General features: G+C 40.7%; 2 protein-coding genes across 3 annotated transcripts in view; both read left to right on the top strand.

Moving 5' to 3' along the window:
• Positions 1-27,535, top strand: part of txnrd2.2 (thioredoxin reductase 2, tandem duplicate 2) — a 427,445-nt gene that overhangs the window by 84,474 nt on the left and 315,436 nt on the right. The window lies entirely within an intron of this gene.
• The window catches only part of gnb1l (guanine nucleotide binding protein (G protein), beta polypeptide 1-like), a 65,795-nt gene that overhangs the window by 30,320 nt on the left and 7,940 nt on the right, over positions 1-27,535 (top strand). The window contains exon 6 of the mRNA XM_049470308.1: positions 19,486-19,695. Within this exon, the coding sequence (XP_049326265.1) occupies positions 19,486-19,695 (210 nt within the window). The remainder of the gene's footprint in view (positions 1-19,485; positions 19,696-27,535) is intronic.

Genomic DNA, 27,535 nt, shown 5'->3' with positions numbered 1-27,535 from the left:
TGCGCAGACCAGCTGACAGATGTTCTCACGGACATCTTCAACATCTCCCTGTGCAGCGCCACTGTCCCAACGTGCCTCAAGTCCACCACCATCGTCCCCGTGCCGAAGAAGTCCACAGTGTCCTGCCTCAATGACTACCGTCCCGTTGCACTTACACCCATCATCATGAAGTGCTTCGAGAGGCTAGTCATGAGGAACATCAAGACACAACTGCCCTCTTCACTGGACCCCCTGCAGTTTGCGCATCATCCCAATCGCTCCACGGACGATGCCATCACCACCACCCTTCATCTCTCCCTCACCCACCTGGAGAAGAAGGACACTTACGTCAGAATGCTGTTTATAGACTTCAGTTCAGCATTCAACACCTCATCAGGAAGCTAAGCTCGCTCGGCCTCAAAACACAGTTCTAACAGCTTTATCAAGTTCGCCGATGATACAACCGTGCTGGGTCTCATCACCAAAGGTGACGAGTCAGCATACAGAGAGGAGGTGCAGCGGCTGACAGACTGGTGTACAGTCAACAACCTTCACCTGAATGTGGACAAGACAAAGGAAATGGTTGTTGACTTCAGGAGAGCACAACACACCCACTCTCCACTCAACATCGACGGGTCCTCTGTGGAGATTGTTAAGAGCACCAAGTTCCTTGGTGTCCACTTAGCAGATAACCTCACCTGGACCCTGAACACCAGCTCTACAGCCAAGAAAGCCCAGCAGCGTCTCTACTTCCTCCGGAAGCTGAGAAAGGCCCGTCTCCCTCCACCCATCCTCACACTCTTCTATAGAGGGACCATTGAGAGCATCCTAATCAGCTGCATCACTGCCTGGTTTGGGACCTGCACCGTCTCTGACCGCAAGACCCTCCAGCGTATTGTGAGGACAGCTGAGAGGATCATCGGCGTCTCTCTCCCCTCCATCACGGACATTTACACCACCCGCAGCATCCGCAAAGCAACCAGCATTGTGAATGACCCCACTCATCCCTCACACGAACTGTTCTCCCTCCTGCCTTCGGGAAGAAGGTACCGCAGCATCCGGTCCAGCACGATCAGATTCTGCAACAGCTTCTACCCCCAAGCCATCAGACTCCTCAACTGCAGAGACTGAACTGATGGTTTTTCTGTACATGCACACACACTCTTACCCCACTTACCCCAGAAAATGGAAAGCACTAAAAACCCTACTACCTCACTGGACTCTATTGCACACTGTGTAATAGAGTAATTACTACCTCACTGGTCTTTTTTGCACACTTTTTGCACACTGCATAATTTGCACACTGTCTTGTTATTTATTATTCTTTGTCTGTATGGTGTTGTATTGTCTGTCTGCACTTTTGTACTGTTGCACTATTGTTCTGTCTACACTGTGTTTATGTGCACCATGGTCCCTGGAGGAACGTTGTTTCGTTTCACTGTGTACTCTGTATATAGCTGAAATGACAATAAAAAACACTTTGACTTTGACTTTGACACAAAGGTATAGTGTGTGTATATATATAGTGTGGGTGTGAGCAATGCAAGAGAATGTGCCTTGTGAGAGTGTGCATGTAGTGCGAGAGTGCATGCATGTTAAGTGTGTATATAAAGAGTGTGAGTGTGTGCGTGTGTAGTGTGTATAGTATAGACTTTTGCCATGCAACCAAGGCAACCAAGATGGCAGCTGTTTGTTCTCCTTGTTTGTGAGGTCTGTGAATGTCTTATGTTTTAAGTTGTCTAGGGGATATAGATATGGTTGAACATGGGATACTCTTCATGTTTTTTCTTTTTTCTGTTTTTTTTTCTTCCTGATTTCCAAACTCTGATATATCTGGGACTTATTTTAAGGAAACATTTTGAATTGGTTGTTTGAGACATGTTTGAGGCCTAGCTTGCTACTGGACTGTTTGAAGCCCGGGCTACCATCAGGCCACCAGCCTTCAGCTCTATTGATTCTAGCTTCCACCAGACTATCAGCCTCTAGAAGCCAGCTTTCACCAGGCCACCAGCCTCCAGCTCTACTGATCCTAGTCTCCATCAGACTACCAGCCTCTGGCTCTGCAGAAGCCAGCTTTTATCAGGCTACTAACCTCCTGCCCTGCAGAAGGCCAGCTTCCTCCAGGTCATCAGCCTCTGGCTCTGCAGAAGCCAGCTTCTACCAGACTACTAGCTTCCAGTTCTACAGACGCCAGCTTCCATCAGACTACCAGCCTTCTGCCCTGCTGAAGGCCAGCTTTCACCAGGCCACCAGCCCTTGGCTTTGCAGAAGCCAGCTTCCACTAGACTACTAGCCTCCAGATCTACAGAAGCCAGCTTCTATCAGGCTATCAGCCTCCTGCCCTGCTGAAGGCCTGGGATTTATTTTAAGGAAACATTGAGGCCTAGCTTGCTACTGGACTGTTTGAAGCCTGGGCTACCACCAGGCCACTAGCTTCCAGCTCTATTGATTCTAGCTTCCACCAGACTATCAGTCTCTAGAAGCCAGCTTTCACCAGGCCACCAGTCTCTAGCTCTACTGATCCTAGTCTCCATCAGACTACCAGCCTCTGGCTCTGCAGAAGCCAGCTTTTATCAGGCTACCAGCCTCCTGCCCTGCAGATGGCCAGTTTCCATCAGGTCACCAGCCTCTGGCTCTGCAGAAGCCAGCTTCTACCAGACTACTAGCCTCCTGCTCTATTGAAGGCCAATTTCCATCAGGCCACCAGCCTCTGGCTCTGCAGAAGCCAGTTTCCACCAGGCCACCAGCCTCCAGCTCTATTGAATTCAGCCTCCATTAGGCTACCAGCCTTCAGCTCTGCAGAAGCCAGCTTCCACCAGACCACTAGCCTCCAGCTTTATTGAATCTGGCTTCTACCAGGCTACCAGACTCTAGCTCTGTAGAAGCCAGCTTCTATCAGGCCATTAGCCTCCAGCTATACCGAATCTAGCTTCCACTAGGCTACCAGCCTTTTTTGGACTTCTGTTGTGAAATCTATATGGTTACAATGAATTTCTCCCTGGCTTTGCTTGTTGCTGCTCTGACTCTCTGGGACTTAAGTGGGTCCACTGGGGTGTGCACATCAGAAAGGGTGTACTCCCCTCTGATCCTTCCAGACCCTCTAACAACTGCATTGTTTATCAGTCCATTTGGCCAGGCATTATCTCATTCTTATGTAGATACTTTTGATTATGCCAATTGGTTGTGTCTTGTTAGTTTGTTTGCTTTAGAGTCCAACTTTGTTCTATCAGAAAGGCCTTCTGCCCTACTTACAGCTACATCTTACTCTAGAAGGGCATTACCTAGCAATCACAATGAAGTTAGGAAACGTAACTTGTTGTTTCTTTTACTCCTGATTTCTGGCTTACGGATAAACCCTGGTCCTGATATTATTACTTGTAACACCCCTATAGAGTTTAAGAATAGGTCAGGCCTAGGCATAATCCATTTGAATATTCGTAGCTTGCTCCCAAAGATTGATATGATACGCATTTGGGCTAAATCAACTGATGCAGACGTTATTGTATTGTCTGAAACATGGCTTAGTAAATCATGTTCTGATAGTGCCATCCCTATTAAGGGATATAATGTTTTCAGGACTGATCGCCCCAAAAAAGGGGGTGGGGTTGCAATTTATTGTAAATCTAAATTTAATGTTAAAGTCTTAGAGTCCAAATCAATTTGCAAACAGCTTGAGTTTCTGGCTATCAATCTTGAAGTCTCATCAGGGTTTTCACTAACTGTGGTGGGTTGTTATAGACCACCATCAGCTGTTGCTGAGACACTTAACTCTTTGACTAAGTTGTTGGCTGATTTGAACCATAGTGAAATAATTGTGACTGGTGATTTCAATTGGAATTGGCTTTCATCTTCATCTGATGCTTTCAAGGACGTTTGTGTTACATTTAACCTTACACAGCTTATTGACAGTCCCACACATCCCAACCTAAAATTCCCAGATAAATCTTCATTGATCGATTTGTTTTTGACTAATGCTCCTCACAAGTATTCTTCTACAGGCATCTTCGCGACCGATGTAAGTGACCATTGTGTGATTGCTGCAGTCAGAAATGCAAAGGTGCCTAAAAATAATCCTAGGTTTTTGATTAAACGTAACATGAAGGCATTTGTTGAGCAGGGATTCCTTCATGACTTGTATGCCTTTGATTGGGAGCGCATTGAATTATGTAGCGATGTGCAGACAGCATGGGAGTTCTTCCTTAAAGGTTTTTCCTCCCTTGTTGATAAACACGCTCCCTACCGAAGGTATAAAGTCAAGGGGAGAGATAATCCATGGTTTACACCACAGTTATCCGACATATTGCGAATTAGAAACCTTGCATGGGCAAAGGCCAGAAAAACTGGGTCTGAGGCTGATTGGCTCACTTTTAGGCAACTCAGAAATCGTTTTTCTTTTCTGATTAAAAAAGCCAAATCTGACTTTTACCTCTCTGCAACAATGGAAAATTTAAATGATCCTAAGAAATTTTGGAAGGTGGTAAAATCTATCTCAGTTGATAAAAATCATAGTGATCTCCCACCCAGCATTGTTTACAATGACACAACTATATCTGATAGGGCCACCATGCTTGATTGTTTTAATAATTATTTTATCGCCTCTGGCTCCCTGTTCTCTAGTTCTTCTCCCCAAAGTGATCCACCAGTCTTAAGCCCAGCACCTTCTGTTTCAGCTGATGGTTCTAAATCTGCTGTGCAGCCTTTTTGTTTTAAACCATTCACAGTAGAGGAAGTTCGTAGAGCTCTCCTCTCTTTGGATATTACTAAATCTGCAGGATGGATTGGAACCTCAATTTTTAAAGTTAGCTGCTGATTTCATTGCTAAACCTGTTCAATGTATTTTTAATCTTACAATAGCTACAAACTGCATCCCTGCCATCTGGAAAGTTGCTCATGTTCTTCCTCTTTTGAAAGGAGGAGATCCTACCTGTCTGAACAACTACCGGCCAATTTCCAAGTTATGTATTTTGTCAAAGGTCCTTGAAAGGTTGATAAATGGTCAGCTGAAAGACTTTCTACATACAAATAATATTCTTTCTCCATATCAGTCTGGCTTCAGGAAACAACATAGTACTATTACAGCCTCCCTAAAAGTTATAAATGATTTAATAGACTCATTGGACAATAATAAATTCTGCACAGCTCTCTTTGTTGACCTTTCTAGGGCCTTTGGTACTGTTGATCATTCCATTCTGAAAGAGCGATTGTCGAATATTGGTCTGTCTAATCATGCTGTTGGATGGTTTGCTAATTATTTGTCAGACAGAATGCAGTGTACACATTTTGAAGGTATCTCCTCTAAAATGCTAAATGTAAATTCTGGTGTGCCCCAGGGATCTGTTTTAGGACCAATTTTATTCAGTATTTATGTAGACGTACTTGGTAGAAACGTTCCTGATGCAAAATTCCATTTCTATGCAGACGATACAGTTATTTACTGTTGTGGTTCCACTCTTGCCAAAGCCATTGGCTATTTACAGACCGCCTTTAACCTTGTGGAACACCAGCTTACAGACCTAAAACTTGTTCTGAATGCTTCTAAAACCAAAGTGATGATTTTCTCAAATGGCAGGAAGATACCTGAGCCCTCTCCTAGTGTGTTTTCCCTACAAGGGACTGCAATTGAGTTGGTGCCTTGTTATAAGTATCTGGGTATCTTGATTGATCACAGACTTTCCTTTAGATCTCATATAGAAAATCTAGTCAAGAAATTAAAGCTGAAATTACACTTTTTTTATCGTCATAGGACATGCTTTTCATTTGCTGCCAAGAAAAAGTTAGTTTCTGCTACTTTTCTTCCAGTATTGGATTATGGGGATTTTATTTATATGCATGCCCCTGCAACATGTCTGCAATCGTTGGACTCTGTGTATCATAGTGCCTTGAGGTTCATCACAGGTTGTAAAGCTCTCACCCACCACTGCACATTATATGGCAGGGTCGAATGGCCTTCACTGGCTGTACGTCGTCTCTCACATTGGCACATTTTTATTTATAAAGCCATCCTGGGGCAACTCCCTCAATATTTAAGTGGTTACATTTCGAGACTCCAGAGTACTTATTCTTTACGCTCAAATGATTGCTATCTCCTCAATGTTCCCAAAGTTCGCACTGAATTCGGCAAACGCTCCTTTATGCATTCTGCACCTGCTGCCTGGAATTCATTGCAGAGTACTCTGAAACTGAAGGAACTTATTTCCCTTAGAACATTTAGAAATTTTGTAAGAAACCTGGAATCAGCCTCTTATTGTTTCTGTTCATGTTTTGTGTGAAGGTCCTGTTATTCAACCATACTGACCCATCCAGACTGTATATTGTACATTACTGTTTGATTCCTTATTGTTTGATTCTTTGTTTTATGGCTTAACTGTGAACTGTCTGTTTTAAATGTTGAAACTGATGTTTAGGCTGCTGTCTTGGCCAGGCTTCCCTTGAAAAAGAGATCATTGTGTCTCAATGGGACCGATCTGGTTAAATAAAGGCTAAATAAATAAAAAATAAAAATGTGCATGAGAGTCTATTAGTGTGTGTGTGTAAGAGTGCACATAGAATAGTGTGTGTGTGCATTAGTGTGTGAGAGTGTGTGTGCACTAATGTGTGTTTAGTGTATATATATATATATATATGTAGTGTATGTACATGTAATATTGCAGTATTGTGTGCAGTGTGTTGGTGCCTTTACTAGTGTGTGTGAGTGTATATGAGTGTGTGCGAGAGTTCGCGCAAGTGTATAGTGTGTGTATATATAGTGTGGGTGTGTGCAGTGCAACAGTGTACAATGTGCCTTGTGAGAGTGTGCACGCTGTGCACGAATGCATAGTGTGTGTGTGTGTGTGTGTGGCGTGCGAGAGAGTGTATATGTGAGATTGTGACTTGTGCGAGAGTGCATGCGTGTTAAGTGTGTATATATAGAGTGAGTGCACATGTAATTTAGTGTGTGTGTGTGCGAGAGTGCATGTGCACTAGTGTGTGTGTGTGTGTGTATAGTGTCTGTAGAGTGTGTGTATGCCAGTAGTATGTATAGTATAGTATGTACATGCAGTATTCCAGTATTGTGTGTTTGTGTCTTTACTAGTGTGTGTGAGTGTATACAAGTGTGTATGTGCGTAAGAGTGTGAGCAAGAGTTCACGCGAGTGTGTGTTTTATGTGAGTGTGTGTGTGTGTGTTTGGTAAACACTGCTGAAGGTTTTATTTCCTGAGTGTTTGAAGAAGGAAGGTCTGTAATTATTTTTATGGTTAATTAATATCTGCTTTTGTAATATTTATGGGTTTTCCGCCCGTGCTTGTGCGCGTCCCAGGACTTTTGGCAGGTAGAACACACACACACACACACACACACACTACACACACACACACACACACACACACACACACACACACACTGTGGCAGTTGTTTGGCTGCAGGCTCTCTGGGTGGTTGAGTCGCCCACGCTGCGTCAGATGTGATGAGAGGTGGCGCTGCCCGCCGTTGGCATCATTAATAACGTGTGTGTGTGTGTGTGTGTGTGTGTGTGTGGTGGGACATCAAAAAGCAGAACATCATCAAATCTCCAACACGTCCATCTGTAACCGTTACTGCAGTTTCACTAATACACAAACCCAGAATCAAATATATCAACATATATTTATATACGGGTCTGAAAAAAATGATGAGTTTGTTTGATTTTACCAAATTAAAAACCTCTGGAATATAATCAAGAGGAAGATGGATGATCACAAACCATCAAACCACCAAACTGAACTGCTTGAATTTTTGCACCAGGAGTAAAGCAGCATAAAGTTATCCAAAAGCAGTGTGTAAGACTGGTGGAGGAGAACATGATGCCAAGATGCATGAAAAAAAACTGTGATTAAAAACCAACCAGGGTTATTCCACCAAATATTGATTTCTGAACTCTTAAAAAGCTTAATGAATATGTATTTATAGCTTAACTACAGTAAGAGAGTCAGGAGGTAACATAGACACGAGCCCAACTTCAAACACTGATACTGTACTTACTGTAAGTTCAGTATTTAAAATATTAATTGAATTATTCTGGAAATATTGGTGAGATTCTAGAAAAAAAGTTGAGCTGTTGAGCACACTTTTGCTAAATATCGCCATGGTCACTAAAAAAACTTATTTCCAACGTATTTTCAAAATATCAACAGGATTTTCAGAGGAAATTTTACTTTTTTTGAAGCATTTTTTAACTTCTATCTGACACAATATAAAGAACAATATAAAGATATAATCTATTTTAATGGAAGTGTACAGTACCGATCAAAAGTTAAGTTTAGATACAACTTCTCATTTATTGTTTTTATTTGTTTTATTATCTTTACTACATAGTAATTGAGTAGTGAAGTGATTATCCTGTCTTCCCTACCTGGTGCGGTCCTGATGAGTGCCAGTTCTATCATCATCATAAAGTCTTTGATTATCTTGTTTGCGGTGACTTGAAGATACTTTCAAAGTTTTTGAAAAAAAATTCTTCTTTTCAGATTTATTTTTTTTTACTTTTCTTTATTTAGTTGAGTAGTTGTTTCTTCTCATAACCTGGATTCGAACATTACTCAAATATTCACTATTCACTGTATACCTGTAACTCTACCTCTTCACTACTTTACTTTAACTGATGCTCTCAAACTTTACATTAAGAGACAAGAAATGTAAGTAATTAACTCTTGATGAGTTCAGCACAGCTGTTAACTGAAAGCCTGAATTCAGTGAGAGTATTGAATGTGAGGTATCTGTAGCTGTAGTGATTGTGATTGGTGCTCAGTGGTGATCTGTAGTGACTGAAGGCAGAGTGGCGTGTGATTGGTGTAGGGGCTCGGAGGCGATGCCGTGGTGAGGGTGGTGATGATGATGAACGGTTGAGAAGAGAAAGGCTGGTGATGAAAAGGAAATGATGTTCTGATACAGATATCCGTCTCTCTCAGCTCATCACCCTGCAGAACCCTGACGTCACCCCTCAGCTAGCGTCTCCCGATCGGTTCCGTATGTGCTGTCGGAACGCTGCTGTTCCGGATCAGGAGTTCTCTCTGCTTTTCTGTCTGGAGGAACCGCAGGACATCCATCATACGACCTGTTTTACAGCCCGACTTCTGGACCTCTGGTCCTGCACTCCTTTTCTAGAACCCTGATTCTGGACATTCTTTTACAACAGTGTCTGGAAAACAGCTCAAACTGAAACATCTCCAGATCTTGCAGAAGAACCACTAAAAAGAACCAAGTCTCCAAAGGTAGAACTTGTACAAGCTTAACCTGAAAGATGGAAATATCTACTAAAAACAAGAACAAGAACCAAAGCTGAAAGCAAAACTTCCAAAGAACCACTAATAGAGCTTTTCCACCCAAAAAAAAATAGCTTTGGTTCTGCAAACGCTTATAAGAACCGTGATGCTTTTTTAACAAACCAGCCCATGTTTCCACCAGTCATGTCGCGTCATACGTCACCAACAGAGGGTGCTGCACAATGCCGCACAGGTAGATCTTGTACAAGCTTGGGGATGGAACCACTAAGAGGAACCAAGACCTGAAGATGGAAAAATCTACTAAGAACAAGAACCAATACTGAAAAGCAAAACTTCCAAAGAACCACTAATGGGGCTTTTTTTTCACCAAAAGAACTCCCGCGTTTCCACCAGTTTTGGTGAAACCGCCAAAATGTCACATCATACGTGATCAACAGAGGGCGCTGCACAATGGTGGTAAACAGGTTTCATCACGATTCACGCTGGAGAAGAACCTCGTATTCTTCGGTTTTCTGCAGCGAACGAACGTTCTTGGTTCTGGAATCTACTTTTATTGTTAGAAACAGTGCAAACCGATTCAAAATTAGGTTTGCAAACTGTCAAAACGTCACCAACAGAGGGCGCTGCACAAGTAGATCTTGTACAAGCTTGAGATGGAACCACTCAGAGAACCAATACTGAACAGCAAAACTTCCAAAGAACCACTAATAGTGCTTTTTTCCAGTTTTGGTGAAACCGCCAAAACGTCACATCATACGTCATCAACAGAGGGCGATACACAGTGGTGGTGAACAGAAGCGGCCACTGTTCATGTTGAAGAACCTTGTATTTTTCACTTCCCACAGTAAATGAACGTTCTTGGTTTAAGAACCTACTTTTGTTGGTGTAAATGGAACCACTGAGTGAGAGCAACCAAGACCTGAAAAAGGAAAAATCTCAGAGTATGAGAAGAACTAACAAAAAGACTTAAAGCTGAATGAAAAACTTCCTAATAACCACTCATAGCGCTTTTCCAGCACAAGAACTCTGGTTCTTGAACCAGTTCCATTCAGGCTTATAAGGACCGTGATGCTTTTTAACAAACCAGCTCACATTTCCACCAGTTTTGAAGAAACCGTTAAAACGTCATGTAATACGTCATCAACAGAGGGCGCTGCACAATGGTGGTAAACAGGTTTAATCACAATTCACGCTGGAGAAGAACCTCGTATTCTTCGGTTTCCACAGCAAACGAACGTTCTTGGTTTTGGAATCTACTTTTATTGTTGGAATCAGTGCAAACCATTTAGAATTAGGTTTGCAAATCATAACGGTGCCATAGTTCCACGTTGGTGGAAAAGTGTTATGAGAGGACTCTTGAAGATATAGTAAAAGAACCAACACTAAAAAGAACCAAGACTCAAAAGATGGAACTTACACAAGCTTGACCTAAAAGACGGAAATATCTACTAAAAACAAGAACAAGAACTGAAGCTGAAAGCAAAACTTCCAAAGAACCACTAATAGAGCTTTTCCACCAAAATAGCTTTGGTTCCTGAAAGGCTTTTAAGAACCATGAAGCTTTTTAAGAAACCAGCCCGTGTTTCCACCAGTTTTGGTGAAACCGCCAAAACGTCACGTCATACGTCACCAACAGAGGGCGCTGCACAATGCTGCACAGGTAGATCTTGTATAAGCTTGAGATGGAACCACTAAATGAGAAGAACCAAGACCTGAAATATTTTTTTAATAGTTCCATAAACGCTATAAATAGTAGAAACAGCAGCAGGAGCTACTCTGATTTCTCTACAGGACCAAAACTCCCAAGAAGAAAATCTCTAAAAGCATGATGAGCCATTGATCAGAACCAAATAATAAAAAATAAAACTCTTCAGGAAGAACCGCTGGGAGAAACCAAGACTAGAAAGGAAGAGCTATCTGATGCATGATGAAGAACCACTGAGGAGAACCAAATCCTGTATATAAAGAGGAAGAAACAAAACAAATGAACAATATTGAAAAGTAAAAAATGATCTGGAACCATTTGAGTAGAACCTCATTAGAGAACCTCAAGAAGGCTCTTGAGTAAAAATTACTGAGGAACCAAGAATAGATAGAAGAAAATCAGAGAACATGATGAAGAACCATTAAAAAAAAAGAACTTTTTCACACCTGTAGTTGTGAAAGCTTCTATGATCTGGATCAGTTGATGAGTTTGTTTATTTGGAGCTTCAGTTTCTCTCTCTGTTTGGTTTGTTTTCACACAGGTATAAAAACCTAAACTAAAACAAACAAAAAAAAGCATCAATAAACCACGCGAGCACATCAGAGTCTCTTTTGATTGGTCAGAGCTCTCTGGTGCGAAAGTAAATATAGTGAGAAGATTCTGTAAATGCTGTTTTTGAGCCAGGGGGTGATTCAGAATGTACATTTTGGTATAGTAAACACAGTGAACGCAGTGAATGCAGCACAGAGCATGTGTGTAAACAGCGTGGAGCAGCAGCAGAGACAGCGTTTGTTTATAGCTGTGATAATTAGCATTTTCTGGCTAATATATTTCAGATTTAACTGCAGCTTATCAGCAGTTTAGCTCAAATTAAAGGAGTATATTTTATATCTGGGTCAGATCGAGACCGGATTACGTTCTCACCACAAGAGAACTAAAGCTCCGGAGTTCGATTGGGATCGGACCGGTTGTTCTGATCCGAATCTGAGTGTGATTTACTGTTTTCACACTTAAATAATCAAACTGCACTAAAGTCCGATTTAACCAGAACCAGATAGTTCTGGTGTGAAAACGATATGAAAGAAGAAGAAGAAGGAGAAGAAGAGCAAGAAGAAGAAGGAGAAGGAGAAGAAGAAGAAGTAGAAGGAGGAGGAGGAGAAGAAGAAGAAGAAGAAGAAGAAGAAGAAGAAGAAGAAGAAGAAGAAGAGCAAGAAGGAGAAGAAGGAGAAGAAGAAGAAGAAGAAGAGCAAGGAGAAGAAGAAGAAGAAGAGCAAGAAGGAGAAGAAGAAGAAGAAGAGCAAGAAGGAGAAGAAGAAGAAGAAGAAGAAGAAGAAGAAGAAGAAGAGCAAGAAGGAGAAGAAGGAGAAGAAGAAGAAGAGATCTTCCCCTCCGGCTGAATTTAAAGACAGAGTTAATAGCCCTGCTGTCAGTTCTCAGGTTGTAGAGAGTTCCATAAACCCATCATCTGATTCATCATTTATCTTTCCTCCCTCATCATCTCATCCCTCTCTCTCTCTCCCTCTCTCTCTCTCTTTCTCTCTCTCTTATCCCACTCTTCTCTTCTCCTCGCCTTTATTCCAGATGTATCCAACCACCCGGGAGAGGAAGCTTTTAACTATCTTTAACTATCTCTTTCCATTCCTCCTTTTTTCCTTTCCTTCCTTCGTCTCTTTCCTCCATTCTTTCAGCTTCTGGTCTTCTCTCCATTCTTCTCTAATCCCTGTTTTCTCCTCATCTTTCTCAACTCCTGCCTTTTCTACTCGCCCCTTTCAGTTTTTCCACTCATCCTTATTCCACTTCTTATTTCTTCTCCATTTTTCTTTCATTTGTCTTCTCTCTTCAGTTTTCCACCTCTCATTCTAGGCTCTGTTTATCTCTCTTTCTTTTTTACTTGTTTATGTTTCTCTTTATCTATCCTGAACCCACTGCACTCCATTTCTCCCCTTTTCTCTATTTTTCTCTTTCCTCTCTTTTCTCTTAGTTTTCCCTTTCACTCAATTTCTCTTAATTTTTTCCTCTTTTTTATTCTCCCTTCTCTCTTCTTATCTGTTCTCTTTTTTCTCCATGTCTCGTTCCTCCTCTCTTTTCTCTCTCCTTTCTGTCTGTTCCTCCACTTTGTTCTCTTCTCTCTCTTTCTGTGCGGGTGTTGTGGTAGATGGTGTGGTGTTGGGGTAGTGTTGTGCCGTTGGGATGGTGGTGTTTGGGGTGGATTGGGTGGTGTTGGTGTGGTGTTGTTCCGGTGTTGTGCCGTTGGCTGGTGTTGCGGAGGACCGGGTGGTGTTGGTGTGGTATTGGTGTGGTATTGGTGTGGTGTTATGCCGGTGTTGTGGTGTATTGGGTGGTGTTGCGGAGGATCGGGTGGTGTTGGTGTGGTGTTGGTGTGATATTGGTGTGGTGTTATGCCAGTGTTGGGGTGGATTGGGTGGTGTTGGGGTGGATTGGGTGGTGTTGGGGTGGATTGGGTGGAGTTGGTGTAGTGTTGGTGTGGTATTGGTGTGGTGTTATGGCGGTGTTGTGGTGGATTGGGTGGTGTTGTGCCCTTGGCTGGTGTTGTGGAGGATCGGGTGATGTTGGTGTGGTGTTGGTGTTGGTGTGGTGTTGGTGTGTTATTGGTGTGGTGTTATGCCGTTGTTGTGGTGGATTGGGTGGTATTGTGGTGGATTGGGTGGTGTTGTGCCGTTGGCTGGTGTTGCGGGGGATCGGGTGGTGTTGGTGTGATATTGGTGTGGTGTTATGCCGTTGTTGTGGTGGATTGGGCGGTGTTGTGGTGGATTGGGTGGTGTTGTGCCGTTGGCTGGTGTTGCGGAGGATCGGGTGGTGTTGGTGTGATATTGGTGTGGTGTTATGCCGGTGTTGGGGTGGATTGGGCGGTCTTATGGTGGATTGGGTGGTGTTGTGCCGTTGGCTGGTGTTGCGGAGGATCGGGTGGTGTTGGTGTGGTGTTGGTGTGATATTGGTGTGGTGTTATGCCGGTGTTGGGGTGGATTGGGTGGTGTTGGGGTGGATTGGGTGGTGTTGGTGTAGTGTTGGTGTGGTGTTCTGCCGTTGGCTGGTGTTGTGGAGGATATAATGAATTAGGTGTCTATGCGGGGTTCCTCCACCTCCGACCCGTGACATCATCCATCAGGGAGCTCCTCCACTGGCTGAAGTGCCGGGGTCAAAGGTCAACAGCCGTGAACACTTACAGCCAGTGATTTCCACTTGTTTTGTTTTTTTGTCGGAGAAGCGCGGCGGTGTTTATCCAGAATCCAGAATCCTGTCTATAATTAGTTTTACCCCTCCCCAAAGAGAAATATATACCACACTCTCTCTCACAGAAAGAGAAATATATACCACACTCTCTCTCTCAGAAAGAGAAATATATACCACACTCTCTCTCTCACAGAAAGAGAAATATATACCACACTCTCTCTCACAGAAAGAGAAATATATACCACACTCTCTCAGAAAGAGAAATATATACCACACTCTCTCTCTCAGAAAAAGAAATATATACCACACTCTCTCAGAAAAAGAAATATATACCACACTCTCTCTCTCTCTCTCTCTCTCTCTCAGAAAGAGAAATATATACCACACTCTCTCACACAGAAAGAGAAATATATACCACACTCTCTCTCACAGAAAGAGAAATATATACCACTCTCTCTCATACAAAAAGAGAAATATATATACCACTCTCTCTCTCACAGAAAGAGAAATATATACCACTCTCTCTCTCACAGAAAGAGAAATATATACCTCTCTCTCTCAGAAAGAGAAATATATACCACACTCTCTCTCTCAAAAAGAGAAATATATATACCACTCTCTCTCACACAGAAAGAGAAATATATACCACTCTCTCTCTCAGAAAGAGAAATATATACCACACTCTCTCACACAGAAAGATAAATATATATACCACTCTCTCTCTCACAGAAAGAGAAATATATACCACTCTCTCTCTCATACAGAAAGAGATATATATATATACCACTCTCTCTCTCATACAGAAAGAGAAATATATATACCACTTTCTCTCTCATACAGAAAGAGAAATATATACCACTCTCTCTCTCTCACAGAAAGAGAAATATATACCACTCTCTCTCACAGAAAGAGAAATATATACCACTCTCTCTCTCTCACAGAAAGAGAAATATATACCACTCTCTCTCAGAAAGAGAAATATATATACCACTCTCTCTCTCACAGAAAGAGAAATATATACCACTCTCTCTCACACAGAAAGAGAAATATATACCACTCTTTCTCTCACAGAAAGAGAAATATATACCACTCTCTCTCACAGAAAGAGAAATATATATACCACTCTCTCTCATACAGAAAGAGAAATATATACCACTCTCTCTCACAGAAAGAGAAATATATACCACTCTCTCTCTCATACAGAGAAATATATATACCACTCTCTCTCATACAGAAAGAGAAATATATACAACTCTCTCACAGAAAGAGAAATATATACCACTCTCTCTCTCACAGAAAGAGAAATATATACCACTCTCTCACAGAAAGAGAAATATATACCCTCTGTGTTATAACTCTGTGTTATTAAGGAATTTGCATACTGAGTGGGCGGAGCTGCAGATGATTGGTTCAGGAGATTCTAATTTTAGAAGGTCTACATTTCAAAATTTCTAGGATATTTTTAATATGGTTTTTTTTATTTTTAAGCATAAGGATTCTTAAGAATTTCTGGATATTTGATGTCTGATTCTTTTTATTTATCTATTTTATTTCTACACCTGACCCTAAAAGTAACCTTAATGATTAATTAATTATCCCTAAAATCAAAATCTAATCCAAACCTTTAATCCAATGTTAAATTTTAAGAATTTTAGAGTTACATTCAGTGGAATCAGAATAATTTACTTTCACCTTAGAGTTCAGTTATATTTAATAAACATGCAGTCGAACAGTAGCTAAATGTTAGTTGGATGTTAGTTGAATATTAGTTAAATGTTAATTAAATATTAGTTGAATATTAGTTGAATATTAGTTGAATGTTAATTAAATGTTAATTAAATATTAGTTGAATGTTAATTGAATATTAATTGAATGTTAATTGAATGTTAGTTACATGGTAATTGAATGTTGGTTGAACTTGAGCATCTATGAGACGTCTATAAAAGTCCATCTAAACATGATAAAACCAGGTTTCATATATATCAGGTATTAATTAAACAGCAACAACATACATAGTTATATATTACATTTAATGCAATTTATTAGTGTTTTGCAATGCACTGTATATATATAACTGTGCGTGTGTGTGTGTATAGTGTATAGTGTGTGTGTGTATAGTGTGTGTGTGTAGTGTGTGTGTATAGTGTATAGTGTATAGTGTGTGTGTAGTGTGTGTGTATAGTGTATAGTGTGTGTGTGTACAGGTGCTGGTCAACGAATTAGAATAATTTGAAATTCTTTGAATGCATTTTTTGTGCAGAAAGCAAATCAGGTGTTCACCGCACCTGTCCTACTCGTTAGACTAATCACAGAACTCGTTACCTGGAAAAGAATTTGCTCAGCTGAGCTTTCCAAAAGGCCCATTTAGGCCATTTAACTGTGACACTGTTGTTTTATTGAATTAGAATAATGGAGAAACCGTTTCATTGAATTAGAATAATTTTTATTATAATTACAATCATCACTTTCTCAGTATTTTGTGGCTGCCCCCTTGGCTTGTATGACTGCCTGAAGTCTACACGGCATCGATTTGACCAGCTTGTCGCAAGTTTCCGCACTCACAGCTTCCCAGGCAGTGGCGATGTTCTGCTTCAGTTGGTCCAGCGTAGTAGGCTTTCTGTCGCAAATTTTCCGCTTGACGATGGCCCAAAGGTTTTCAATGACATTGAGGTCAGGCGAGTTGGCCGGCCATGCCAAAACTTCAAGCTGTTTTTTAGTGAACCAATCTTTGGTCGACTTTGCCGCATGAGCCGGTGCAAGATCCTGTTGAAATATGAAGTCTTCTTCGCCGAACTGTTCCTCAACAGTCGGAATCAGGAACGTTTCCAGAACATCTTGATATACGGCAGCATTGACAGTCTTCTTGAGGAAGCAGAGTTTCCCTACACCTCGAGCGGACATGCATCCCCAGACCACAGTTGGTGCGCTTGCTGCAGTTTTTCTTGAGAGCTTTGCAGACGGAAGACTGGCTGATGCCGAGCTGCTCAGCAATTTTAGTTTGGGTCAAGCCTTGTTGGCGAAGGGCTTGAATTTGAGCCACTATTCCGGTTGAGAGGTCGCGCTGCTTACCCATGATTGATTTTACAACTTAGAAATTCTACTCAACCCTGACTTTATACTGCACAGTGAACACTCTTCACAGAAAACAAAAGTTCCAGCATTTATTCTAATTCAATGAAACGGTTTCTCCATTATTCTAATTCAATAAAACAACAGCGTCACAGTTAAATGGCCTAAATGGGCCTTTTGGAAAGCTCAGCTGAGCAAATTTTTTTCCAGGTAACGAGTTCTGTGATTAGTCTAACGAGTAGGACAGGTGCGGTGAACACCTGATTTGCTTTCTGCACAAAAAATGCATTCAAAGAATTTCATGATTGCACTATTTCAAATTATTCTAATTCGTTGACCAGCACCTGTATATGTGTGTATATATGAGCGTATAGTGTGTGTAGTGTAGTGTATATATATATATATATATATATATATATATGTGTGTGTATATGAGCGTATAGTGTGTAGTGTAGTATATATATGTATATATGTGTGTGTATATGAGCGTATAGTGTTTGTAGTGTAGAATATATGTGTATATATGTGTGTATTAGAGCGTATAGTGTGTGTAGTGTAGTATATATGTGTATATATGTGTGTATATGGGCGTATAGTGTGTGTAGTGTAGTATATATGTATATATGTGTGTGTATATGAGCGTATAGTGTGTAGTGTAGTATATATGTATATATGTGTGTGTATATGAGCGTATAGTGTTTGTAGTGTAGAATATATGTGTATATATATGTGTATTAGAGTGTATAGTGTGTGTAGTGTAGTATTTATGTGTATATATGTGTATATATGTGTGTATATGGGCGTATAGTGTGTGTATATAGTGTGTGTGTGTGTATAATGTGTGTGTGTGTGTGTGTGTGTATAGTGTGTGTATAGTGTGTGTATAGTGTGTGTGTGTGTAGTGTGTGTGTGTATAGTGTGTGTGTAGTGTGTGTGTAGTGTGTGTGTGTGTGTGTATAGTGTGTGTATAGTGTGTGTGTATAGTGTGTGTATAGTGTGTGTGTAGTGTGTGTGTGTATAGTGTGTGTATAGTGTGTGTATAGTGTGTGTGTGTATAGTGTGTGTGTGTATAGTGTGTGTATAGTGTGTGTATAGTGTGTGTAGTGTGTGGAGGTTGAACCTGAAGCCCATCGTGCAGCTTAATTTAGGGCGTGTTGGTGTGTCTTTGCTATCGTAACGACAGGAAAAGTACACAAACCTTGTGCAGCTCGAAACGCAACGCAAAAGTCATACACTAATTCTCTTAATTAATCATGGGTGTAGTTAATCATGTTTTAGGGGTAACGTGAAATAATAATAAACCAGTCAGAGTGTCTCTTGCTCATCATTCTCTTTAAGAGTAGATCAGGTGATCTCTGACTTTGTTGGATTGCTATTTTAACAGTGCAGCTACCTGGACGTGTTCAACAAACTCTTCTCAGCAGAGGAAACTGAGCTGCTGGTTGACGCTGTGAAGGAGCTCCAGCAGCTCATTTACGGGAACAGCAATGTTATTTTATTTAGTATTCTGTTTATTGTTGATGTAAAAGTTGGGTTTGTGCTGCTGTGTGTTCATGTGTGTGTAATAAGTGGGGGTGTACGCTCGGCTCGGCACGGTGCCTGTGTTACCGAGATAGCGATGAACGTCTGACAGTTGGCGTCTGTCTAGGTTGTATTCAGTCAGTGGAGCTCCTGTGTTTTCTGTTACCAAGATAAACAAGATAAAACTCCAGAAATGTACCTGAACACACCTCATTTCCAGAACACCACGCCCATCAGTGTAGATATATTCAGAAGCTCTGCTGCTGCAGTCTGTAAGTATGTGTGTTTGGGTTTGGGGGATAGGTATGTGGTGTGCAGTGAGAGCTTGAGGATATAGATGAGGAGTCGTGTGATGAAGGCTGTAATGACCCGACAGCACCGGCAGCAGCTGATAAATGTAGTGACTCTGCTAAACTTCAACATCCAGATAACCTTTACTGATACACCCTGCAGCTCTACACTCCTGTTCTACTGCAGCTCTGTACAAAAAGTAAGAGAGAGCATCTAAAAATGCTGAGTTTCTTTGATTTTACCAAATTAAAACCTCTGGAATATAATCAAGAGGAAGATGGATGATCACAAACCATCAAACCACCAAACTGAACTGCTTGAATTTTTACACCAGGAGTAAAGCAGTATAAAGTTATCCAAAAGCAGTGTGTAAGACTGGTGGAGGAGAACATGATGCCAAGATGAAGAAGTGCTCTCTTTATTTTCTCGTCATTGTTTTACTGTGATAATATATTAATATATGTATTTTTATTTTTGTATATGGTTGTAGGCGGACTCTGGTCCTCTGCTATGTGCTGGTTATGAAGACGGCTCGCTGGTCCTCTGGGATGTTTCTAATAGGCGTCCTCTCAGCTGCCTGAAGGCCCACCCTGATCCTGTAATGTGTTTAGATGTGGATTCAGGCAGACAGAAGGGCGTCTCGGGGTCCTCAGACCAGAACCTGATCTCCTGGAGCTTCAGTGATCAGCAGAACCTTCAGGTATTCTGTTACTCTCCCCTCTACAGCCTTTATTACAGCACTGTTTATACTCATAAGTCTTAAAATATATCTTACAATATTGTATAAACTGTTAGTTATGTATAAATCAAAACAGTTAAAGGCTAGATTTCCTAATTATTACAGAAAAATATTTCTGAATTGGATAAACAGATAATCGATTATATTAGAAGATTTATACATTTGATATTTATACATTTAGAATATTCAGATATTTGTATTTAGGTGATTTAGTTCTACAGCACTAAAATATCTGCTTTTTTCTATTTTACGGCATTTACTTCCAAACTGCGCTGTAAGGTATACCGGATTACGAAGCGCATTTTATGCTACGCTAGTAAGGAACAGGGGTGTCGCCATGTTTTCCGTCTAATTCATCAGATTTCGCCTGTTCAGATTTTTCTCCTGAAAACTTCCGTTTATTTAATGTAAGCTTAGATTTCCTGATTTTGTCCCATGTAGCTTGTTTTAACATGCTAAATGTGCAGGCTACAGTCCAAAATTTTTATCTCAGAATTTTGAAAGAGATAACTAGCGCTGATCGATTTTAGCGCTAAAGCTAATGCTGCTCCAGCAGTGCTAGCCAGGGTTAGCAGCGGGATATAGTCCGATATACTCGGCTCTGAATGGTGAAAGAGCTAGCGCAGTTAGAGGCTAATGCTAATAACTTCACTGAAATGGCTGTATAACGCTGTAATTCAGCACTGACCATTTTTAACTGCAAAAATACATTATTTTTCTTATGCATTCGGTGCACAGCTTTATGAGGTAGAGTCTCCTGGAATTCAGGCTTTCAGTTAACAGCTGTGCTGAACTTATCAAGAGTTAATTACTTGAATTTCTTGTCTCTTAATGTGTTTGGGAGCATCAATGCATCTCTATTAGTATTAATACTCTACAGTAGAGCTGTTGTGAAATACGGGCAGGTTGACGGGAGATGTTGGAAATCTGATTTATTTTGTATCTTTAGTGAAATCTGATCTAAAATAAAACCTCACAATCTGATCTCACACTTCCTCACACACTCAACTGACCACACACACACACACACACACTCTGTAGACATATCGGGTGATGTAGGAGTGTATCTTCAGCTCCCGGCTGGGCCATAAATCAGACCCCCAGCTTCTTCTTCAGCACCATCAGATTCTACCCCCGACCGAATATCACCCCCCTCTCGCGCTCCTCTCGCGCTCCTCTCGCGCCTCCTGTACTCGGGCCGTATTTTATGTTACGTAACCCCTCACCGTCTCGAGGTTAACGGCTCGTTAGCAGCGCTCCTCTCCGCTGATCTCAGGAGTTTAACCCTTAGAACCCTACAGACGGATTTTCCATCCTAAATCTCACCTTGTGTTCTCAGCTTAATTACTCAGGAATCCCTTCACACATCAACATAATCCATATATGGTTAGAAAGGGCGGAGCTTACTCTTTCTAAACATGTTGATCACATCCCAGTGCAGTAAAGCTAAATCTACAAGAAACCCATTGAGAGAAAAACACCTAAAAAAGTGATAAATCTCCTTCCCCAACCAACATTATTTACCTTTAGTGCTTCAAACATATTTATGTCCTCTTGAGACCCTGCGTCCTCGTATGGGGACATTACATTTCTGCTTCTGTGCACCATGATACTTTTATATATTTTTTAAGCATTGACCCATTGGCCTCATACGGAGACACTATCTGTACCATCGAGTGGTCACATGACATTACACTCAACTGATTATAAAAAACAAGATGATGAGAATCCCAGTCAAAAGTTTCTACAGCCAGTCCAGACAGAAACATAGGCATGGTGAAAATTTGCATTTGCATGAATTTTATGTTTAAAAGTAATTTATTTACTTAGGGTAGAAAACTAAAATTTAGTTTTTGGACAAATTGGTTCGTATAGATGTTATTGGTTAAAATAAACTGCTGTCCCCATATGAGGACGATGTTTTTGTACAAGAAGTTGTTTTTTGATGATGTTTATATGATGTTTCAACCCAAATAATCTCAGTAAATAAAGACTCAAAAGTGTTCACAGAAAAAGTGTGAAACTACCTGCTTTACTCAAACTAAAGCTAGGTATGGTGTGCGCACTACTTAATATAGTTTTTATTTTACTTTATTTCACATTTTTACTAAGTACTAGTTATTTTACACTAAACTAAATTTTTATTTATTTAGACTAAATTAGACTAAGTTTACATTTTTGTATATATTTATGTTTTCTTTGTGTGTCCTGATTAAAATACTGAAAGGTATAGGCTGCTCTGAGTGTCAGGTTTTTAGTATCTACATGTATCCTAGAGGTGTGATTATTGATTATCAAGATAAATAAATAAATGCGCCTGATTCTGTTTCTCCATGTATTTTATCAAAGTAATAATTAATAAATCATGTAATGAACTAAAATCATCCATATTCGTATGCTTCCAACTCATAAACACTCTAGTCTAGCTGTTTTTGAAAATGTATCTTAGGTGTGAATATATTTAAAGTCCATACATTAAAACATACTGTAAGTAAAAAAATAAAAAAAAAACAGGCGCTTGGTAAAATTTTGAGTAAATCATGATCAGTTCCAGGAAAATAGAACAATTCTGCTTCCTTTTACGTGATTTTAAATGATGATATATTTGAGCAGCCGTATGTCTTCTGGAGTAAAAGAGATCAGGGCATGTGTCTGTCTGATATAATTACTGTGTTATAAGACCTGAAAGAGGAACTGAAAACAAAAACGGAGAATAAAAACACACCAAAACAGCCCAGACTCGGCCGGGGGGGAGGAGGGTTGGTGGGGGCTGCTGTTGTTCTTTCCAGAGTCTTTTACACTTGAACGGACGGATTAGAAATATTCGTAAACCCTCTCGTATTATTCCTGCGGTGCAGAAATATATCTGCAATAATACTGCGAGAGCATTTATTCAATATTTCTGAAAACAGGCGGGAGGGGGCGGCCGGGTTTACTTTAGCCGGGGCTGAGGCAGCGGGGCGAGTGGGGGGGGGGGATGATTTAGAGGGCGAGGCGGGGGGGTTAGGGCAGGGCGAGCTGGGAAAAGAGTCAGCGGGGGCTTTTAAATTAGCCTGGAGTGCAGCGCAGTGTGACGTCCAGACAGCCACCGACCATCTCTTCCCACACTGTGGTGTTACTGTACAGCCCAGCTACAGACTCTACTGCCTCACTCTCTCTCTCTCTCTCTATCTCTCTCTCTCTTTCACTCTTTCTCTTTTACTCTACCTTTTCACTCTTTTTATAAACCTTGGTGTTTTATTTTTTCTCTCAGTCTGTCTCTCTTTATTTTCCAATTGTAAAAGGATACGTTTATTCAGGAAATCCTGTACAAAATCTGTACCAGTTGAGCTCCTGTGGGGCATCCTCAAACTCAAGGTGTTTAACCTCCAAACAGAACCTGGATACATTAGTAAAGACAATCTTACTCTCTCTTTCTCTCTCTCTCTCTCTTTCTTTTCACTCTTTCTTTAAACCTTGGTGTTTTATTTTTTCACTCAGTCTGTCTCTCTTTATTCTCTCATTATAAAAGGATTAGTTGATTGTGGAAAACCTGCACTAATTGAGCTCCTGTGGGGCATCCTCAAACACAATGTGACTAAACCCCAAATGGAACCTGGATACATTAGTAAAGACAATCTCTGTTGTTCTCTCTCTCTCTCTATTTCTCTCTTTTACTCTTCCTTTTACTCTCTCTCTCGCTCTCTCTCTCTCTCTCACTCTCTCTCTCACTCTCTCTCTCTCTCTCTCTCTCTTTCACTCTTTCTCTTTTACTCTACCTTTTCACTCTTTTTATAAACCTTGGTGTTTTATTTTTTCACTCAGTCTGTCTCTCTTTATTCTCTCATTATAAAAGGATTAGTTGATTGTGGAAAACCTGCACTAATTGAGCTCCTGTGGGGCATCCTCAAACACAATGTGACTAAACCCCAAATGGAACCTGGATACATTAGTAAAGACAATCTCTGTTGTTCTCTCTCTCTCTCTCTCTATTTCTCTCTTTTACTCTTCCTTTTACTCTCTCGCTCTCTCTCTCTCTCTCTCTCTCTCTCTCTCTCTCTCTTTTATTCTCCCTTTATTCTTTCTATAAAACTTATAATAACTTTATTCTCTCATTTGAAAGAATAAGATTATTAGTGAATCTGTACCAATAGAGCTCCTGTGGGGCATCCTCAAACACCAGATAGATCACTATCCCTTTTCATTCCTTCTTTCTTTCTTTAAAACTTTGTGTAACTTGTTCTCTCTCAGGCTATCTCTCTTTATGCACTCATTTTAAAAAGTGAAAAGCTGTTAAATTGGCAGGAGGCTCTTGTACCCCAGGTTGTTGAAGTTGGTTCCCAGCTACTGCTTCATCTGTAAATCTTTATGATCTTTATATTAAATACATTTCTAACTTTCAAACTCAATTTACACCACGATTACAGCTGCCTTGCTGTTGAGGCTGGAGGTAAAAGTAATGGAATGGCCGAGTATGTCTCCGGAGCTAAACCCAATCGAGCACCTGTGGGGCATCCAAACAGAACATGGATACATTAATAAAGAAGATATGGTTCCAACCTGTATCCTGTTGATACACTGTCTAGATAATAAACAGTTAATTGGAACCAATAAACCAATAATCCCTGGTCCAATAGCCCCTGGAGAGATAATAAAAACATGAGTGACCGTTAGCTGAGCTGAGCAGTGGTTCTCAGTGGGAGGACAGTAAAAGCTGAGACGGGAGGGGACGAGGACAGGTCAGGGACGGGACGGGAGGGGACAGGACAGGGTGGCTGAAGGCCTTGAATCTGATCCGGGACGCTGAGCTCCGTTACTCTCTGAAACTGAGACTCATCTCTGAAGCTCATTCATCTGTCCTGCTATTAATGGAGTCGTCAACCTGTCAGATCTTTACACTGATGACAAACGTCCCTCCCACTCTTAATACTAGACGTTTTAATATATAAACACTATATATTCAAAAATATTGAGACACCTGATCAATTAATTTATCAATTCTTCTTAAATTAAGGGTACGAATAAAATGAGTTTATCCAGCAGCTTTAGTTGTTGGAGTAACTGTAACTGTCTCCACTGTCCAGAAAAGACTTTGTTCACTATTTTAGTATTTTATCTATAGGTGAGCCGTCAATTGAGCACCTGTGGGGCATCCTCAAACACAAGATAGAGGAGCACAAGGTTTCTGAACTTTAAACAGAACCTGGATACATTACTTTTCTTTTTTTAAACTTTTGTTTATTAAGCAGGAAGATAAAGCATTATTAACATTTAAAAATATACAATTTCTTACGTTCCTTTTAGCATGAAAGACAAATAATAAACTAATAAAATGGCTCGTAAACAAGAAAACACCTATTAACCATAAGAGAGGACCTTTTTCCCCTATTTTAGTGATCTATAGGCGAGCCGTAAATCGTGCTCAATCATGCAGCTTTATTTAGTTTTGGGGCGTGTCAGTGTAGTGTGTCTTTGCTATCGTAACGACAGGAAAAGTACACAAACCTTGTGTAGCTCGAAACGCAACGCAAAAGTAATTCGTTAAAAGTACTAATTCTCTTAATTAATCATGGGTGTGAAATATATGAAATAATAAACTAATCAGAGCATCTCTTGCTCATCATTCTCTTTAAGAGTAGATCAGGTGAGCTCTGACTTTGGTGGATTGCTATTGTAACGGTGCAGCTACCTGGACGTGTTCAACAAACTCTTCTCAGCAGAGGAAACTGAGCTGCTGGTTGACGCTGTGAAGGAGCTCCAGCAGCTCATTTACGGGAACAGCAATGTTATTTTATTTACTATTCTGTTTATTGTTGATGTAAAAGTTGGGTTTGTGCTGCTGTGTGTTCATGTGTGTGTAGTAAGTGGGGGTGTACGCTCGGCTCGGCACAGCGCCTGTGTTACCGAGATAGCGATGAACGTCTGACTGTTGGCGTCTGTCTAGGTTGTATTCAGTCAGTGGAGCTCCTGTGTTTTCTGTTACCAAGATAAACAAGATAAAACTCCAGAAATGTACCTGAACACACCTCATTTCCAGAACACCACGCCCATCAGTGTAGATATATTCAGAAGATCTGCTGCTGTTTAAAGGATGTGTGTAGAATGTGTAAAAATAGTGTTTTTAAGTGAAATAAACTTGAAGAGGTTTGATGTGTGTCAGGTTTTAACTTATCAGGGCTGCTGAAGGCTCCCCTGACTTTAACTCACAGAAACTGGGTTTGATGGAATCCAGCACTGTGTGTGTCGGGTGGTGTGTATTGGGGTGTGTGTGTGTGTGTGTGTGTGTGTGTGTTGGCAGGGCTTTAGTAGATGTGATGGAGGAGTGGACAGGGAAGCAGCTTTTATCAGCAGGAGATAAAGATATCCTGGCTGCACACACACTCTAATACACACACACACACACACACACACACACACACACACACACACTCTCACACACACACACACACACACACACTCTCTTGATGTTATTGGATGTCTGGGTGGGGGGGGGTGTGACATGGGGTTGACTAAGAGTAATTGCACATGCATATCACTTTGCTGGTGTGCATGTGTGAATGCAGTGTGAGTGCAGTGTGTGTGTGTGTGTGAATGCAGTGTGTGTGTGTGTGTGTGTGTGTGTGTGTGTGTGAGGATGGTAGACTGAAGTGCTGTGTGTCTGCAAAGACATAGAGAGATGAGCTTCTCTAATATCTGTCTGTCTGTCTGTCTGTCTGTCTGGGTGGATGTTTTCTATACTATTTTGGTGTATATATTTAGTATATAGTCACTGTCCAATGAAAATTGAGTATCTCCATTTTTGTTGAATTTTAGTTTTCTCCATAATTTGAACAAACAACTTGTCTTATACACTTTTTCAAAATTTCTTGATGAACAGACCAATAGAAATTCTACAAAATGACCTGAAATAAACTCTTTAAATTCCTTGTTTTTACATTGACTTCAATTAAAAATTAATAAGATTTTGTCTCTTCTGTAAAATTGCTGTTTTGTAGATAGATAGATAGATAGATAGATAGATAGATAGATAGATAGATAGAAATATATATATACAGGGGTTGGAGAATGAAACTGAAACACCTGTCATCATTTTAGTGTGGGATTTTAGGTTTCATGGTTAAATTGGAGCAGCCTGGTGTTCAATCTTCATTAATTGCACATTGCACCAGTAAGAGCAGAGTGTGAAGGTTCAATTAGCAGGGTAAGAGCACAGTTCTGCTCTAAATACTGCAATGCACACAACATTATGGGGGACATACCAGAGTTCAAAAGAGGACAAATTGTTGGTGCACGTCTTGCTGGAGCATCTGTGACCAAGACAGCAAGTCTTTGTGATGCATCAAGAGCCACGGTATCCAGGGTAATGTCAGCATACCACCAAGAAGAACCAACCACATCCAACAGGATTAACTGTGGACGCTGTAGGAGGACTCTGATTCGTTCAGTTCAGAGTCAGTGTGAATCCGGAATTGGAGTTGGTGAAAATCGGTTTAGTTCAGTTTAGGTAAATGATTTGGAATCTGTGGGAGTGATTTGGTTTGGGAATCGATGTTTGTGAGTGATTCTGTTCAGAGTCGGTTTAAATGATTCCATTTGGAGTCCGATCTGGATTCGGTGTTGGTAAGAATCCTCTGATAGAGTTCTGTAAGTCAGTGACAGTCAGTTCTGGGTTGGTGTGAATTCAGTTTGCTTTTGTCAGTTATAACTCAGTGTAAATGATGTGAAGTGAATTCAGTATGAACATGATTGAGGGTCAGTTGTGATTTGGTGTGAATTCAGTTCTAATGTGAATGATGCGGTATGTATTGGTGTAAATATGGTG

Source organism: Astyanax mexicanus, chromosome 22 (genome assembly GCF_023375975.1).
Source record: "Astyanax mexicanus isolate ESR-SI-001 chromosome 22, AstMex3_surface, whole genome shotgun sequence".
Taxonomy (NCBI): domain Eukaryota; kingdom Metazoa; phylum Chordata; class Actinopteri; order Characiformes; family Acestrorhamphidae; genus Astyanax; species Astyanax mexicanus.
This window is presented reverse-complemented; position numbering and strand designations above follow the sequence as displayed.